At 42.7% G+C, this 15,495-nt stretch overlaps 1 protein-coding gene across 1 annotated transcript; it reads left to right on the forward strand.

The window, feature by feature from the left end:
* Positions 1 to 12,642: 12,642 nt before the first annotated feature.
* LOC134532302 (adhesive plaque matrix protein-like) lies at positions 12,643 to 14,118 on the forward strand. The gene has a single exon (XM_063368721.1). The coding sequence runs from the start codon at positions 12,643 to 12,645 to the stop codon at positions 14,116 to 14,118; it is 1,476 nt and encodes a 491-aa protein (XP_063224791.1).
* The last annotated feature ends 1,377 nt before the right edge of the window (positions 14,119 to 15,495 follow it).

The raw sequence follows: 15,495 nt of genomic DNA on the forward strand, positions 1-15,495 counted from the left end.
TGCCTGGTTGCCGCGGAAGCGGGTAGATAGCGCGATTAGTTCAGTTCGCGCCCGTCACCATAGATGACAGCACCGTAGGGGAATAATATAATTTCGTTTTTATAATACGATTTTATAACAAATACGATTCCCAAATACACCAAACTTATTTATAATGTGTTACAAATTTTTTTAAAACAATGTGCAAAAGATCCCGGGTGTAATTTGAATTATTATGTGAAACTGTAAAACACAGTTGTTCGTAAAAAAATTATTTAAAAATTCAACATCACTTTTAAATAACCGTACTGATTGTGCTGAACATCGATGGACGACCGTTAAATTACATAATATTAATAATTCAAACGACGAAAACATGATTGAATAGTCAAATCGATGAATGTTTCAATCGAGTGGAAGAGATATGCAGTGAAAGCGTACAAAGAGCGTAACGGGACCCATCGTAGTGGGACAATGTGCCTTACGGGACACTTTTTCGTGCGTGTAGTCGGCGTTCATCGATTTATTAAACGTTGTCACGTCAATAATAATCGAATACTCAATATTTTGAATTTATTTTATTATTATTAATGTGCGCAGTTAATACAAGAAAACTATTCACGGAATGGTTACCATGCTATGACTTCCGGAAAAAAAATGTAGTTTTTGTTTTATGGTCCATATGCCCTAAAGCCATCACCAACTTAAAGGTTATATATATATATATATATATATATATATATCACAATATTGTTGACAAGATAACTGTTGCAATTTTTCACAAACTGATAACATAAAATATAATCTTGGATAATCTTGGTCGAATTCGTTAATGGTCAATATCCGACCCAGGCGTATATATGGGAAGGTTTTCTGAGAAACAGAAAAATCGCTGTAACGCCCATAATGTGGAAAAAATCACATCCGTTTGAAATTATTAAAACTCGTAGGAGTAATACCAAAATATTTTTAATGAATTGCAAGGGGTTGAAAAAAATTGATTGGAGGACAACAAAAATCATAACTATCTTCGTAGGAAGAACTTCGTAGTATCCTAAACGTATCTTAGCTTTATCTAAAACTTTTGGTGAAAATTTTATGATAAGACAATCCATTGTTACAAGGGGTTAAAAAAAGGGGAGAAAAATATTCATAATTTTCGTACCATGTACACTATTAAATTCGTTCTGTTTTTATTGTAAAACCTTAAATTATTATCTACAACTTTCGTTTAAAATATTTTTATATGGCTAACCATTTCTGTAAGGGGTGAAGTTCAAAAAATTAATAACACTCTAACACTATCAAATCCGTTCAAATTGTTTGTAAGCCTTATAAATATTATCTAAAACTTTTGTCAGAAACAAATTTATGTATACCTACCATTGTTACTAAAGGTAAAATAAACAAGGGTTAAAGGACAAAAATAATTCATAACACCCTTAATAGGTATATTATAAACTCTGTAACAATTAATTGTAAATATTCTAAAAATTATCTAAAAGTTTGGTGTGAAATATTTTTTTTTACGACGAACCTTTACTGCAAGGGGTTGAATAAACACTGGTTGAATGACAAAAAAAATTCATAACTCCCTTCGTAGGCACACAATCAAATTAATTAAATTGTTTGTAAATATAATTACTTTTATCTAAAAATGTTTGTGTATTATTGATTAAACGAACCATTGCTGCAAGTAGTTGAAAAATCTTGTGGTTGAAATAAGAAAATAAATAAAGCTACCCTACCATGTACTATATCGAATTAATGTTTATTTTGTTTAACTTTTTTAATAATGTTGAAAACTTCTGTTATAGTTAAATTTTATATCACATAACATTACTGCAAGGAGTAGAAAAAAGTAGGGTAGAAAGACAAAATGTCATACCTTCTTTAAATATATATACTATCAAATCCATTATAATTAATTGTAACATTCCTAAACTTTATATAAAACCTTTAGCTGACACTTTTTTTTATGAAACGAACTCTTACCATAAAAACCGAGGTTTTAATTTAAAAAAAAAAAAACTTTTTCTTACTATCAAAATCGCCGGAATTCATTAATAACCATCTTAATATTAGTTTAAACCGTTGTCCAAAAAAGTTTCTATACGACGAAGTTTGCTACCTTAGTAGAGATAAAATGAAATTATTTGAGACATTAAATGCTGAATGTATTAGGTTAAAATAAACATTCAAAATATTTTTACTTCATCGAATATGAGAAAATATTAAATCGATCTTTTTTTTTTAATATTGTCTAACATATAGGATGTTATGCAGACTAAATTAATTCTTTTTAAAATGTTCCCGGAGCCCATATAAATTTTAAAAAAATATTTACAGAAGAAATATGTACTTCGAAATCTACCTACGCCTTATAGGCTGTGCCTATACGAGGGATTGTTTTTCAAGGAAGTATTTTTTTTTTTCCAAACGTCCAAGCCTCCAGCAGGCAATGGCGGCTTCAGGATGACTTTTCGGGAAGGGCTATCGCACAGTGAAAGGTCATAGTTGCAAAAAAATGAAAGTGGTCAGATATTGGCCTTGGAATATTATTTACAAATTACAGGTTTCAAATACAGAACCTTAGTAGCTCCATGCAACTTTTGATGAGATAAAAGTTTAACATATGAAATTAAATATTTTAGTAAACTACACTAATCTATAAAATTGGTCTGGGGTGGGGCTATCGCCCCCACCGCCCCCCTTCTGGAGCCGCGCTTGCCAGCAGGCGCCCCTGGACCTGAGCAGGAACAGCTGATGAATGACGTCGTGCTCTCAGGAGACGGATGCCGGTGCCAGGGTTACCGCGACGTTGACGGACAGCTGACCAGTGCCTCGGTGCGCCCATTGTCCACGCAAGCTCCACTCCTCCTCCCCCACCCCCTCACCACCTAGAAGGACGTGCCTGTGTCGGCGAGGCTCGCTGGTGCTTCCAGCGCGGTGTCGTAGACTCTAAGCGCTGCTCTGCCGAAACGGCGACCACAACTTGAGACCTGAGGGAACACAGGGGTGTCCCAGACATACGCCACACGAGCGTGAGTCGGGCCATGGTCGTGGGAAGGGGCCTGACCCCCTCCTATACACCCCAACATCACACTCCTGTGCCTAGAGGGCCCTAGGTGGACCCCGGCGGCCGACACAGACCACTCCAGCTCGACTACAAGACAACACCCGGGTGCAGACTGGCGGAGCGCAGCGCAGGGGCCAGCGGGCAGGACATCATATGCCCCCCTCCCCCCTGCTTTCGGGAGCACTAGCGCTCAACGGGGGGCCCTGACGGACCTCGTGAGCGCATCACTCCTTGCTCCACCACATTCATCCACGCAACCACACACCAACACTCCACCACAGCCACCCCCTACCACAGACTCCAGAATCATATACACCCAAACACAACAAAAACGTACACACAGACACAAAAAAGAGGTAATGGGCGGAACCCCGCGGCCTGGGACTCTTTGCCAGCCCCCTGGATCGATGCCACAGACAGGCGCAGACAGGCACAGACAGGCATGCGGACCGGGCAATGACGACAGCGTCAGTTCCGCGACGCACTGGTCGCTAACTGTGCTGTCCGCATTAGCAACTGATCTGAGCCTCTAAGAGCAAGGCTCTCAACTGGCGCGCAGTCTTCTCGGCGTGGCACAGATAAACTTGGAAATTTTAGCAGTGTCCGTAACATTATATGGCGGAGATACGAAGATAAAGGTGAAATGCAGGTCCTTTTAAGTCCTTTCAAGAATCTGATATCGGTTGTTTTACGACTAATGATTACTCTTAAAATACGCATTTTAGCCATTTTAACTCTTCTAAAAAAAAGAGATTAAAAATTTCATCCGGAAACCAAACTACCTATCGACCCTCAGCTCAGACCCAAATCGGATAAGTTGCGTGATTTGGAAATAGCGTGATTTTGACGTGACAACGTCTAATAAATCGATGAACGCCGGCTGCACGCACGAAAAAGGATGACTCATTGTCCCGTTACGCTCATTGTCCCGTTACGCTCATTGTCCCGTTACGCTCATTGTCCCGTTACGCTCATTGTACGCTTGCGCCGCATCTATCTCTCTTCCACTCGATTGGAACAACCATCGATTTGACTTTTTCGAGGCACATTAAACTTGAAACACTCCCATTCGTTTCCTACTTTTCCTATCCTTAACAGAATAACACAGATTGGAAGAAGTTAAATAGCAAACATGTATAAAAGTTATAGATAAAATAATCTCTTTGTTAAAGTTATAAACATATTTGAATTAATGAGTGCAAATAAAAGTAAATTTATCAATGAAATTGTAGATTTAATTTCACTCCTTCTTTGAATCTATACCAAATAGTGATAATTCAATAAAAAGATTTAATTTTATTCAATAAAGTATGCAATCATTTCATCAATGTTTTGTTGTGACGTTGTCACGTTAAACTATCGTCCGTAAACCGACTTTACAGACAACCAATTTTTATTTTCCTGAAGCTCTGCTCAACTTGTATTGTGCCCAGGTAGGCAGGGGCCTTAATTCCCTGCAAACCAGCTTTTTGTAGTGAGGCACACTGGCGGTACACGCAGTTGGTTTCTTTGATGTGTTAAAACCTTAGCTCTCGGCAATAGGCATTTGGCGGCAGTGATTTCGTGAGTGGAAAACGGAAGTCGCGTGGAACGGAAATGTGTAACCACGGTGCTGCCATCTGTGGCGGATGGTGCGAATCAAAAGTTCACATACCCAAAAGGAAACTTTGTAGTATAACTTTTAAATGAATTGTTTTAACATGATGGGCAGTAGGGCTTATTTTAATAAAATTTCTTTCCGAAAAATTATGTCCAAAGCCTTGGTTTAGTGTTTTTTAAGTCTTTATTTTGTCGGAGCCGATTCATTACATAGTCTAACCCTTTTCTCTGAAAATCGAATTATTAAATAGTTAATGTTGCTGCTCCGGCAACGTATTCTAGCGCGGATGTGTAAACTAAGTGTGATTTGCGTTTATAAATGTAGTCGCAAAAACCATTTGCATATATTTATCACACTCGGCGTTATTTTTAATAATTATGCTTTAAATTTCATGTAGGAGACCCCAGTTTCGTATTAAAAGTGTGTTTTTTTTTTACAATATGAGAACACATGAATTTTCTCGTTAGCGAGGTTAAATGATATTTACGTTACTGGCAAGTACCGAAAGACTATAGCTCACATTTTTTTTTTCTCATGAACAGCATTTTCAACTACTTTGCGAAGCGTGTTAATGCAGTCACATATAACATTTGATGTAACTGTTTAATAAATTTTATTCAACGTTCAATACCAACAATAGAAACAAATTCCTCGTCGATTTCACGGTCTATATAAAGAATGATTCTGAGTTCAACCGACCAACTTCGGCTGCAGGTACATCGCGACAAAATTCGTTGAAAACATGTATACGACCATGGTCTAAATTGCTTCCCAATGCTGGTATACGTATTTAAAATTGGAGTTCAATTATATGTTTATGTAAATAATAGAGTAAAGTATTTAGGAAGACTACTGAGCGTATAAAAAACGTTAAATTTAATTTTTACAAACACCGCGAATTTTGTTGCTGTAACAAAAAGGTTTTCATTAAAATTATCGGAAGTAACAATTTTATTTTCCACGCATTTTTTGTGACCTGTTCTACACCCAGTTATTTCATTGAAATAAATTTTCTCCAGTGACAATTTCGTGGAACTGCATTCAATTTAACTTAGTCCAGATACTCAGTGCTCCACCTGTGATATTTCTCGATTATTAACAATAAAAAATTCAATGACGTATGCCAGAATTTAGAAGCATTTTATTCCATAGGTCGTGTATAGTTATTTGACTTAATTTTTATTTTTGTGGTGAACATGCAGCAGATGTTTTGGTGGTCAAATTCAGATTCATTCTTTATGTATGTATTGATAGGATATTTATTACGTTGTAAGTTGTGTTTACCTACCCATATAAAATTACATATTTCCCTTTTGGGAAGAGTATTGCTGTGTTGTTTTCTGAGGTAACATTAACAAGTCAGAGAGCACTAATAAAATTCTCTGTTAGCTGGTTGGATACCCTGGTAGAGTAGTAAAACCAGTACCACGTAAACTGTAGCACAATATTACACACAAATTTCTCTATGCAAGAATGCTAAATCATTAACCACCTTCAAATGTAGCATATTTATTGATATCACTATAAGAAAAAATTCAGTAAAAGACAAATAATAGATTATCAATCATTCGTTTGAGAAACATTGGCCATGAGAAATACCCTACCGTCACTTGTATAATCTATATGTTTAAAATGTTATTTACCACAGTTAACATAAAGCACACTCATTCAAATTTTAGTTACTCAGGAATTCACACACATCAGATGAAGTTTAGGTTGGTAAATGTAAAGTATTAATTACTTCATATTACTTTTAAATTATCACAGGGATTATTTGCACTATTATAATATTGTAGGCTAGGATAACCAGCCTAAGTTGGGATTTCCTCTCTATAGGAACTCTGAGGTAATTGAACTTCCAAGTAGTGGTAAAAAATGTTAATTAGTTACAACAGATTAACCTTTTAATTTATGTCAAGAGCATAAAACTACTTAGGCATCAGTTAACAATCTATGATTTAAAAAATGTGTAGGTTTTACAAGTCTGAAAATGTCGGTTTCAGTATATCATGAAATTAGCAATTTCACGTTAACATGTCATGGCTGATGGTTAACTCTAGAATAAAACCACCAACGCACTTAGCAGACTTCTAACTACACCACTTTCCATGTCTGGCAACGGTACAATCAGTAGTGATCCCAGATTCTGAGGGGCCCCGGGCTATTTAATTATTTCGGGGCCCTCCCCCGGCAAATTTCAAAAATGTACTCTTTCAAACATTTTCAACCCAACCTGGAACGTGAATTTCAACGATGGTTTTGCTAATATATTTGAGCATTTTTTTATATTATTTACGGGCAAATTATCCTCGGTTCAGTTTCATAAATGCTTAACCTCAAATATTCCGTTTAATCACACCATTACACCTGGCAATAAGATTTCTTTAACGTTTTTATAATAGAAATTATGAATTTAAATAGGTATTGACTAGCACATTAAATTACAAGATAATACAAATTTTATTTTCCTTTTTCCCATTAATGACCACATTTGAAACAAAACACAAAACAAACAAAAATTTAAAACCACAGCTGTTGGGTCCTGAAGCATCCCTGGGTACAATACTAATACAAGCCTGGAATTTTTGAATTTGGAAACGACAGAAAAATGCCTAAGATATTCCTTCCGGCTTCTCCTTCAAATTTGAAACCATGAGCTATTTTACAAACCATATTCTTAAAACATAATTAAGTCCTTAAAATACTATATTTCATTTCAACTGGACTTTAATTAAAATTGAACTTTACAAAATACGTCACCTTTCATTAATTCATACACAGAAAAACATGTTATTGACAGCACGAACAATATTTAGAATTCTCACAAAATAATACAAAAATCAGAATCTCAGATTTATTCCCCGCAATGTGAGACTATTATTCTTATATTATTTGTCTAAAATAAATTAATTTCAATAATTATTGCATGAAATCTAATATATATATATATATATATAATATGTCTATTTTCCATGGAATAAGAGCCCGATGTTATACCAGCTCGCAATAGAGCTTTTAACCTAAAAGTCACTCGCCTCGGATTCCGGCGTCGCAGTCGTGGGTGAGTCCTCGCAGCGAGTGGACACTCGCTGCCTGCACTCGCTCAGCGAGCCCCACCCGGCGCCCGCCCCCAGACACTCCTGCTGCGCCTCGGCTCCCGACTCGCTCGACGACCCCGAGGACGGCTAGCACAACTCGCAGCTGCCAGCGTCTCCGACCAATCCACGCGCATCACCTCGTGCGCATGACTCTTCGCGTTACGTACTTAAAGCAGAGTTGAACACACCTCCACGCACAGCGACTCTGTTCGCTCTTCACTCGTGCCATGCAAAACATGTGGTCAAGAGTAGCTACAGTTAAATGTTTTAGCTGACCGCGCCTCATGCCTGCCGATCTTACGTTTTCGATGCTGAATATCACCTAAACGTCACTCGTTTCCAACAGATTCCTGTAGCGGCCAACTGCAACATTCTTAATTTGTTTAAAAAAATAACTGTTTTCTTGGCTTGCTGGCTACCGAGTTCCCTAAGAGTAGTCGTACTCCACAAGTCCCTTGCAGACGTAGATGGCACGACTCCACAATTGCCTTACACGTCCCCTGTTCCACGTCCTGCACTCGTCCTATGTCTGTGTTGCAAATAAAAAATTGTTTGTCTGTAAAGTCGGTTTAAAGACGATAGTTTAACGTGACAACGTCATAACAAAACATTGATGAAATGATTGCATACTTTTATGAATAAAATTGAATCATTTTTATTGAATTATCACTATTTTGTATGGATACAAAGAAGGAGTGAAATTATATCTACAATTTAATTGATAAATTTACTTTTATTTGCACTCATTAATTCAAATATGTTTATTACTTTAACGAAGAGATAATTTTAACTATAACTTTTATACATGTTTGCTATTTAACTTCTTCCAATCTGTGTTATTCTGTTAAGGATAGGACGATGATAGGAAAAGTTGGAAACGAATGGGAGTGTTTCAAGTTTAATGTGCCTCGAAAAAGTCAAATCTATTGTTGTTCCAATCGAGTGGAAGAGATAGATGCGGCGCAAGCGTACAATGAGCGTCACGGGACACAGCGTAACGGGACAATGTGCGTGACGGACACTTTTTCGTTCATGCAGCCGGCGTTCATCGATTTATTAGACGTTGTCACGTCAAAAAAAAATCATCAATCCTCCTGCAATTTTTGACGTGAAACACCTCAGCTCTCGGTATACGGCATTTGATAGGATAAAATTTCGTGAATGGAACGGAAGGCTGCATGTGACGGAAATGTGTGAAAATCACGGTGCTGCCATCTGTGGCGAATCGCAAGAACTGAAGTTTAAAAAGCCAAAGGGAAACTTTATAGTATTAACTGTTTAATTAATTTTAATAATATAAGCGTGATATTGATACATTTTACTGTCTAAAATCAGGTCTAAAGCCGGGGTTTAATATTTGTGCAAGTCTTTTATCGGAACCGTGCTGCCATCTGTGCGTGAAGTTGGCAAGCAACGTTTACAATTCAGGCGGTGAATTCTAGCGGCAGGCTCAGTAAGTATGTGTGTGGTAGGTAAGCGTCTCAAAATTTTGGTATGTACTTGAAAAGCGAATATCTTAGTTATCATTATATTTATCACGACCGACACTATTCGTACCTATTATAAGTGTATTTGCAACTTGAGAACTCGTGAATCTGCTCATCGTTGAGGTTATATGTTACACATCACTGGCGATATTTTTTTTGCCTGCCCGTACCTCATAACTAGAGACCGGAAAAATTCGAATTCATTTCGCGATAGGCTAAAATACAAATAGTTATACCTCAGTGCTGCCTCTGATATTGGCTCACAACTCACCTGGATGACTCTGGGCCAATGATAAACATTCAACCAAAGCTTTATCGAATCACAGACTGCTACTTTGGGACGTCTCACAAGACAGCAGCCAATGAGTGGGTGGCATTTGACCGAGTGTACGTAGAACTATGGAGTTCATCCTACAGGTCAGTGAACCGCGAATTTTTTCGGTCTCTACTCATAACCATATCGGCCATTTCTGCGAATGTAATTTTTGCCATGCTACTGCTGTGTATCAAAACCTGTAGCTAATCGCAGATCAGCACTCACTAAGAGTCAACACTGCGCTAACCGCCCAAAGCCACACTTACAAACGTGCCACAATTGACAATTCTACTAAAATTTCTGGTTTCTAGTGCGTTTGAAACGTCACTAGGCGTCCGCTCAGCCAGTGGAGCAAGTAGGTACTCTTGAGGCCCGTCAAATTCAAAATTATTGCGCTGCTGTACACGCCTGTAACTTTGCCGGGTTTCTCTTCCAGACATATGTTCGTTAAGGAAAATAGCTTTTTTTTTTAATTCACTGACACCCATTAAATTTATGCCCCGCAGTTTGCAGCCACACTTTATATTGACTGATGATAATCCGGAAAAAAATTTTTTTTGCTCGTTCAGCGTGGCCGTAGTTCTGTCTAAAGACATTCCAATGCACATTGCATTTTTTTGTAAATGGGTCAGAATTATTAATGTAAAACTACAGATATTTGTAAATTTGTACATTCACGTGAAAACAACCGTGTCGCTACAAAATAGTTTTGGCAGTAATACTGCGTTCGGATTCTTACCCTGACATTTATGGTTTGTGTTGTCTCAGATAAAGTTACTTGTAAACCGTTTCCTGAATAAATATGCAGTCCTATTAACTGCGAAAATTATAAACAATTATTTTTTTCAATATTCGATTAGGTTTTATAAAGTTAAAAAAAAGTTATTCTTGAGTGAAACATCAATAAAAAAAACTATAAAATATTGCGCCGATTTTGTAAAATATGCAACAAAAAAATGTTTTGTACGAAGTTACAAATACTTTCGTGTAGTATTACAAACAATGTCTTAGCAAATGGTTTTTCAAAGTATCCTTTGTGAGCGTACACTTTTTTTTCCTGGTGGACAGCAGAAGAAACGACTCTCCGAAAAGGAAAAGATAGGAAAGGCCGCGAACATTATGAGCACTCGTGCCCTGCATTCCGACCCGCGACCAAGCTCCGCCTCTGGTTGGTCCATTGTCCACCCGGGGGAGGGGGGGAGGGTGATCAAGGTGGGAAGGGGGGGGGGGTTTAGGTGCTCCTTCCTTATACGGCGGCAGAAGAACGGGCGAATCCGAGTGGCCTTTATTGCGTCCGCGGGCTGGGCTACTTCGTGTCGTCTCCGGGGTCGCCTCTCGTTATCCGACCCTCCTGGATCACCTGTCGTTCCGAGCACAGGCTCTGAAGGGCATTGTGTCCCGGAGGACAGGCCGATGCAAAACTAAAACAGAGCACGAACACAAGCAGGGAGATGGGCGGAGAAGGGGAAGAAAAAAGAAGAAATACAAAGAGTATCGGTCACGACAAGTGTAACGGGACCAATCGAGCTCGCCTAGCGTCTGAAGTCGATACTCGATTCAAAATGACTTTTACACAGCAGTCTTTGTGCGACTATTAAATAGGCCGACAAGCTGTAAGGACTTTGAATGTGCTTTCAGCAGGATCATTAGAGATGTTAACACACAAATGACTAGAGACCCAAAAAGATTTTCCGGGTTCAATTTCGCGACAGGCTAACAACATTCAAACAAGTACACGTTCGTAGCTCTTCTGCGACTGAGCCACGTTTTATCTGGGGAACTGTGAGCGAATGGGAAACACTAAATCAAGTAAATTTCGAATTACGGACAATCTATAGGTAGGGACCGGAAAACTTCACGGGTTCAATGACCTGCAGGATGAACTCCATAGTTCTACGTACACTCGGTTAAATGTCACTCACTCATTGGCTGCTGTCTTGTGAGACATCCCAGCCTGTGATTTGATAAAGCTTTGGTTGGGTGTTTCTCATTGGCCCATAGTCATCCAGGTGAGTTGTGAGCCAATAGCAGAGGCAGCACTGAGGTTTAACTATTTGTAGTTTAGCCTATCGCCAAATGAATTCGCGAATTTTTCTGCTCTCTATCTATAGGGGCAGGCATTTTTCGTGACCAAAAAAAATCTGAAGGTATATTTGACTGGAACCAGGTACACCCGCATGGGAGGTGTCTTCCTTGTAATGGCGGCCTACTCGGCCGGGCCATTCAGGAAGAGATTGCTACCAATAGCTTAATCATTCTGACTTTTAACCCACGACGATGCGTTTAACTCTCCTGCAGGTTTGTTCGGCATGAAGCATGTGGCGCCACACACACAGAGCCGAGGCCGCTAACGCAAAGAGTAGGATGAGATGTCATACCTGGTGGAGATCAACTGATCGGATGACCAACACAGGCGCGCGGGACACCGCGTGGTCCAGTCAACAGGTTCATTAAACCCCCGCGGACCGTTCTCGTTCCCGAGAGCTATCAGCGGCTGGCATCTGGGAAACTGCTGCAACGTTTGCCGATGGTATCTCAGCTCGCGAGCCGTGAGTCGACACGAATCGGCCCGTCGCGGGTCGTGGGGATGCGAAAGCAATCGCGACCGTTCGATACCAAGCAACGCGATGGCACTCGGTGCGAACGTAAAGTCCTGAAGACCACAGCTGATGTTCCGACCGAGAAGTCAGTCAAAACATTAATTTCCAAAAAAAAAAAAAAAAAAAACTTTAATCAAACAATGTGCAATAACGAACATATGTGAAAAATATTACGCTTGTAGTTAATATTTTTGGGAACTTACTGTGGTTTTTGAAATATTATTGGTGGAGTGGAAAATTTTTACTTGTCACAAGTTATTTTTACTTGAGAGAATAAAATTCCAAAAAAATATAAATAATTAATAAAATCATCATTTCCTAAATTACAACAATCTGAATGACTGTCCCTAAAACAAGTCTAATTTCAATACTCCTCTACTGGAGCTCGGCTTGACAGTGACTTTGTCTAGTGTTCATCTACGCACCTCAGTCCCAACACAAGTCCTCTCAATACTCTCTTGTCCACCGTGTGGCACCACCATCATGGACACCCCAATCTCCGCCGCCTTAGTACGTCATTCATCGCCTGAAACTCTAGCGCGGGTCTCCTTCGCTAGAATCGCTAGCAGAGAGATTCCTCCTCGCTCGCCCGGGCTTCCTACTCTCTCGGACTCTCTGGCCGTCTCCTCGCTAGCTCTCTCGCTGCTCCAACTCTCACTCGCCCTGACTCTCACATGCTCGGACTCTCACTCGCCCGAACTCACCCGCCCAGACACTCACTCGCCCGAACTCACCCACCCAGACACTCACTCGCCCGAACTCACCCGCCCAGACACTCACTCGCCCGAACTCACCCACCCAGACACTCACTCGCCCGAACTCACCCGCCCAGACACTCACTCACCCGAACTCACCCACCCAGACACTCACTCGCCCGAACTCACCCGCCCAGACACTCACTCGCCCGAACTCACCCACCCAGACACTCACTCGCCCGAACTCACCCGCCCAGACACTCACTCGCCCGAACTCACCCGCCCAGACACTCACTCGCCCGAACTCACACGCCCAGACACTCACTCGCCCGAACTCACCCACCCAGACACTCACTCGCCCGAACTCACCCGCCCAGACACTCACTCGCCCGAACTCACCCACCCAGACACTCACTCGCCCGAACTCACCCGCCCAGACACTCACTCGCCCGAACTCACCCACCCAGACACTCACTCGCCCGAACTCACCCGCCCAGACACTCACTCGCCCGAACTCACCCGCCCAGACACTCACTCGCCCGAACTCACACGCCCAGACACTCACTCGCCCGAACTCACCCACCCAGACACTCACTCGCCCGAACTCACCCGCCCAGACACTCACTCGCCCGAACTCACCCACCCAGACACTCACTCGCCCGAACTCACCCGCCCAGACACTCACTCGCCCGAACTCACCCACCCAGACACTCACTCGCCCGAACTCACCCACCCAGACACTCACTCGCCCGAACTCACCCGCCCAGACACTCACTCGCCCGAACTCACCCGCCCAGACACTCACTCGCCCGAACTCACACGCCCAGACACTCACTCGCCCGAACTCACCCGCCCAGACACTCACTCGCCCGAACTCACCCGCCCAGACACTCACTCGCCCGAACTCACACGCCCAGACACTCACTCGCCCGAACTCACCCACCCAGACACTCACTCGCCCGAACTCACCCGCCCAGACACTCACTCGCCCGAACTCACCCACCCAGACACTCACTCGCCCGAACTCACCCGCCCAGACACTCACTCGCCCGAACTCACCCACCCAGACACTCACTCGCCCGAACTCACCCGCCCAGACACTCACTCGCCCGAACTCACCCGCCCAGACACTCACTCGCCCGAACTCACACGCCCAGACACTCACTCGCCCGGAATCTTCTCGCCCGAACTCACCCGCCCAGATTCTCACTCTTCCGAGCTCTCCTCGTACGAATTCACACGCCCCGACTCTCACTCGCCCTGACTCTCACTCGCCCTGAATCTCACTCGCCCTAACTCTCACTCGCCCGAACTCACCCACCCCGACACTCACGCGCCCAAACTCACGCGCCCAGACACTCACTCGCCGGACTCTTCTCGCCCGAACTCATCCTCCCAGATTCTCACTCTTTAGGACTCTCCTGGTCCAAATTCACACGCCCTGACTCTCACTCACCAGGAATCTCGCTCATCAGGACTCTCACACACCCAAACTCTCACTCGCCCGGACTCTCAATCACCAGGACTCTCCTTCCCCGGACTCTCACTCGCCGGAAATAATTTCCCCTAAGTCACTTGACAGAATCCTCTCTCCCGAACTTTCACTTGTCTACTCTCCCCGACCGATACTCACTCGCCCGGAGTCTCACTCATCCGAACTCACTCGCCCGAACTCTCTCGCACGGACTTTTACTCACCCGAAATCGACTTCATGTCCCATGCTTGTATCTGTCGCAGTCTCGCTGTCATCGCTCGTATCGCTGGACTCACCCGCGCTCAGTCGGGCTCACTCCGAGGATTATCGGCCCCGCCTGTTACACCTGCCGGCTCTCGCTCGAGGAAAGATCTCTACATCCTCTGAAGTGTCGCATCATTAAAAATCCCCGACGCATCACTAGCAGCTACGATACGAGTGACGAGACCCATGTTACCCCGCTCCACGCGACAGTGTCCTGGGAACCCGCAGGTCGATGCAGACGGCAAGGAACCCGGGACTCCGCCGGACAGAAAGAGGCCCGTTAATGGAAGATCCGTGTAGGGGTACGGGATGGGACAGGTTCCCCCGGAGATAAGCCAGGCCAGCTTGCCCTCTTCTGCGCCTCACGAACATTATTTTCGTTTTGGGGAGCAACTGTAATTTAAGGCTTTAATTGCTGCTTGTAAACAGTACAAATTTATAGTGATAGGTGGAATCCGTTCGAGATTAATGAAATTCACCTTAGTGCCTCTTCAAAATAAACGGGTGGCGCATTCGATTTTTTACTACGTACTGAAACAACAAAAAGATGACACCCTATCGATTCCGAGGTCCGACTCCAAGCAGAACTGAACATCGATCGTGGATCTTTCAGTCGATGTTTTCTCTTTTGTCTCCGCCGGGCGAGAGCGCGCTGTTCGCTTCGCTCGGACGCATCCGTATCGCTTTGCCCCCCCCCCCCCCCCTTCACCCCGCGCGCGCTGACAGTTGAATCGACGAGGTCTTCTTCGTGGTCGCTTTCGCGATACGCGCGGGTTTGAAGGGTGAAGACACCGCCCTCCGTGAAGCGACTCTACCGAGATCGCCAGATAGGCCAAGCCATTGTCGACCGTAATGCAACGATCCCGCCCGAGGTTTATCGTCCAGGTCCCCCTGATGGCATAC

Source organism: Bacillus rossius, chromosome 5 (genome assembly GCF_032445375.1).
Source record: "Bacillus rossius redtenbacheri isolate Brsri chromosome 5, Brsri_v3, whole genome shotgun sequence".
In the NCBI taxonomy this organism is placed as follows: domain Eukaryota; kingdom Metazoa; phylum Arthropoda; class Insecta; order Phasmatodea; family Bacillidae; genus Bacillus; species Bacillus rossius.